General features: G+C 47.1%; 1 protein-coding gene across 1 annotated transcript; it reads right to left on the minus strand.

The window, feature by feature from the left end:
- Positions 1-442: 442 nt before the first annotated feature.
- ETH_00039520 (uncharacterized protein) lies at positions 443-976 on the minus strand (the record flags this gene model as incomplete). Its single annotated transcript, XM_013374569.1, has 1 exon — positions 443-976. A coding segment is annotated over one exon (534 nt), but the record flags the coding sequence as incomplete, so codon positions are not given.
- Between the last annotated feature and the right edge of the window lie 1236 nt (positions 977-2212).

Below are 2212 nucleotides of genomic sequence, written 5' to 3' on the forward strand. Positions count from 1 at the left end.
AATTTAATTTAGTTTTTATTTTTAATTGAATTTAAGTTAGTTTTATTTATTTGAATTTATTTTTCTCCCTTTAAATCAATTTAATTAATTCAATTAGTTTAATTTAGTTTAGTTTTTATTTTTAATTGAATTTAGTTTAGTTTTATTTATTTGAATTTATTTTTTGCGGTTTTTGGCTTTTCCTTTTTGCTGCTTTCTTCTTTTTGATTTCCAAATAATTCTTTTTGAATTTTAATTAATTCTATTTGAATTTTAATTAATTCTTTTCGAATTTTCATTAATTATTTAATCACATACCAATTAATTCTTTTCAATGTTCAATTAATTCTTTCTAACATCTATTTAATTCCTTTTATTTATTCAATTTTAAATTCAAATTAAATTAATTCAATTTAAATTTAAAATTTCTCTTTTTGCTGCAGGCAGCAGATTTGAACTATCTTCATCTTTTGGCCCTCAGGCAAAAACTGGCCCGCGGCAGAGGCTTCGAGTCTTGGGCAGCTTTTGCACAAAGGTGCAGCTTGCTGCTGCTGCTGCTGCTGCTGTTGCTGTTGCTGCTGGTGTTGCTGCTGTTGCTGCTGCTGTAGTCGCTGCTGCTGGTGTTGCTGTTGCTGCTGCTGCTGGTGTTGCTGGTGTTGCTGCTGCTGATGTTGCTGCTGCTGGTGTTGCTGCTGCCCCTGTTAGTTCTTGCTACTGCTGTTGCTCGTGCCCCTTCTGCTGTTGCTACTGCTGTTGCTGCTGTTGCTGCTGTTGCTGTGGCTGTTGTTGCTGCTGCTGTTGCTGTTGCTCTTGTTGATGCTACTGTCGTTCCTGCTCGTGTTGCTGTTGTTGCTGCTGTCGTTGCTGCTGCTGCTTCTGCTGCTGCTGCCTTGGCGCTGCGGCGTCGTTGCTGCTGCTGCTGGTGCTGCTGCTGCTGCTGCTGCTCCTGCAACTTCAGCAGCTCTTGTTGCTGCTTCTGCTGCTGGTTTCTTCGCTGCTGTACCAGCAACAACGAAACGTGCTGAGTACGCACCTCAGAGCTTAGGGTTTGTGAGTTAGCATTTAGGGTTTGGGTTTAGGGTTTAGGGTTTAGGGTTTAGGGTTTGCGTTTGCGGGCCAAGGGAAGGCATATTGCGAACTCCCGCTGCAGTGTCGACATTTCTGGAGCGAATTGAGTCAGCGCTGGAGGTGGGCCTAAACCCCAGCCGCCAAAACCCTAAGCCCTAAACCCTAAACCCCAAACCCTAAACCCTTATTTGCTGCGTTTCTGGGGCCACTCAGCTGCCGCTGGAGCGAGAGCTGCAGCAAATGAAAGCAGCAGCAAAACTGCTTCCAGAAAAGTTTAAAATTGAAGGCGAAATAAACCCTTGGGATGTTCCTTTCCTGATGGAGTGCCACGCGCTGCAGCAAGGACGCAACAGGCAAACCCTAAACCCTAAACCCTAAACCCTAAACCCTAAGGCCTGCGTTACAGCTTGCGCAGACGCAGCTGTGTCATTCCCGGTTGAGTTTGACTCAAACTCAAAACCCTTTAAAGTAGCTGTTGGAGTCTTTTTCACGGGCCATGGCTCGAAACCCTAAACCCTAAACCCCAAGCCCTAAACCCTAAACCCTAAAGCGTGCTTTGCCTAGCCAGGTTTTGTTCCCCTTCGCCAGCCATGGTTGCCTACCAGTGATTAGCTGAGGCCTCAGACTGAGAATTTTCGACTTACGACCTAAGATATGGTTCGCAGGCTTGAGGGTTTAGGGTTTAGGGTTTAGGGTTTAGGGTTTGGCTTCAGGCCTTCTGAGCCTCAGCGACTAAGTCTTGAGACTGTGTGGAGACGGGCAGTCGAGCTGTTGGAGAAGATGACAGGGTTTACGTTGACGCCAACTCTTCCCGCCCCAGGTGAGTCGAGGGTTTAGGGTTTAGGGTTTAGGGTTTAGGGTTTAGGGTTTAGGGTTGAAGGCCTAGAGTTGGGGGCCCGGTATGAATGCTGTGGACGGCAAACGCCTGCAGCCAGCAGTTAATATCATGATGTGGGCACTCCGAGACTTAAGTAAAGGGTTGAGGGTTTAGGGTTTAGGGTTTAGGGTTTAGGGTTTAAGGTTTAGGGTTTGAGGACCTGCTGCAGTCGAGACGTGGCACTGGAGCGTTCTCAAGTTTGAGCTGCGCCCAATTGATAAGGCTAGGGGGGCCCCTGGGGGCCCCTGGGGGCCCCTTGGGGGCCCCCGGGGGCCCCCCCGGGGGGGG

The sequence above is a fragment of the Eimeria tenella genome, genomic scaffold, assembly GCF_000499545.2.
Source record: "Eimeria tenella Houghton genomic scaffold, Eth_scaff2138, whole genome shotgun sequence".
Taxonomy (NCBI): Eukaryota; Apicomplexa; class Conoidasida; order Eucoccidiorida; family Eimeriidae; genus Eimeria; species Eimeria tenella.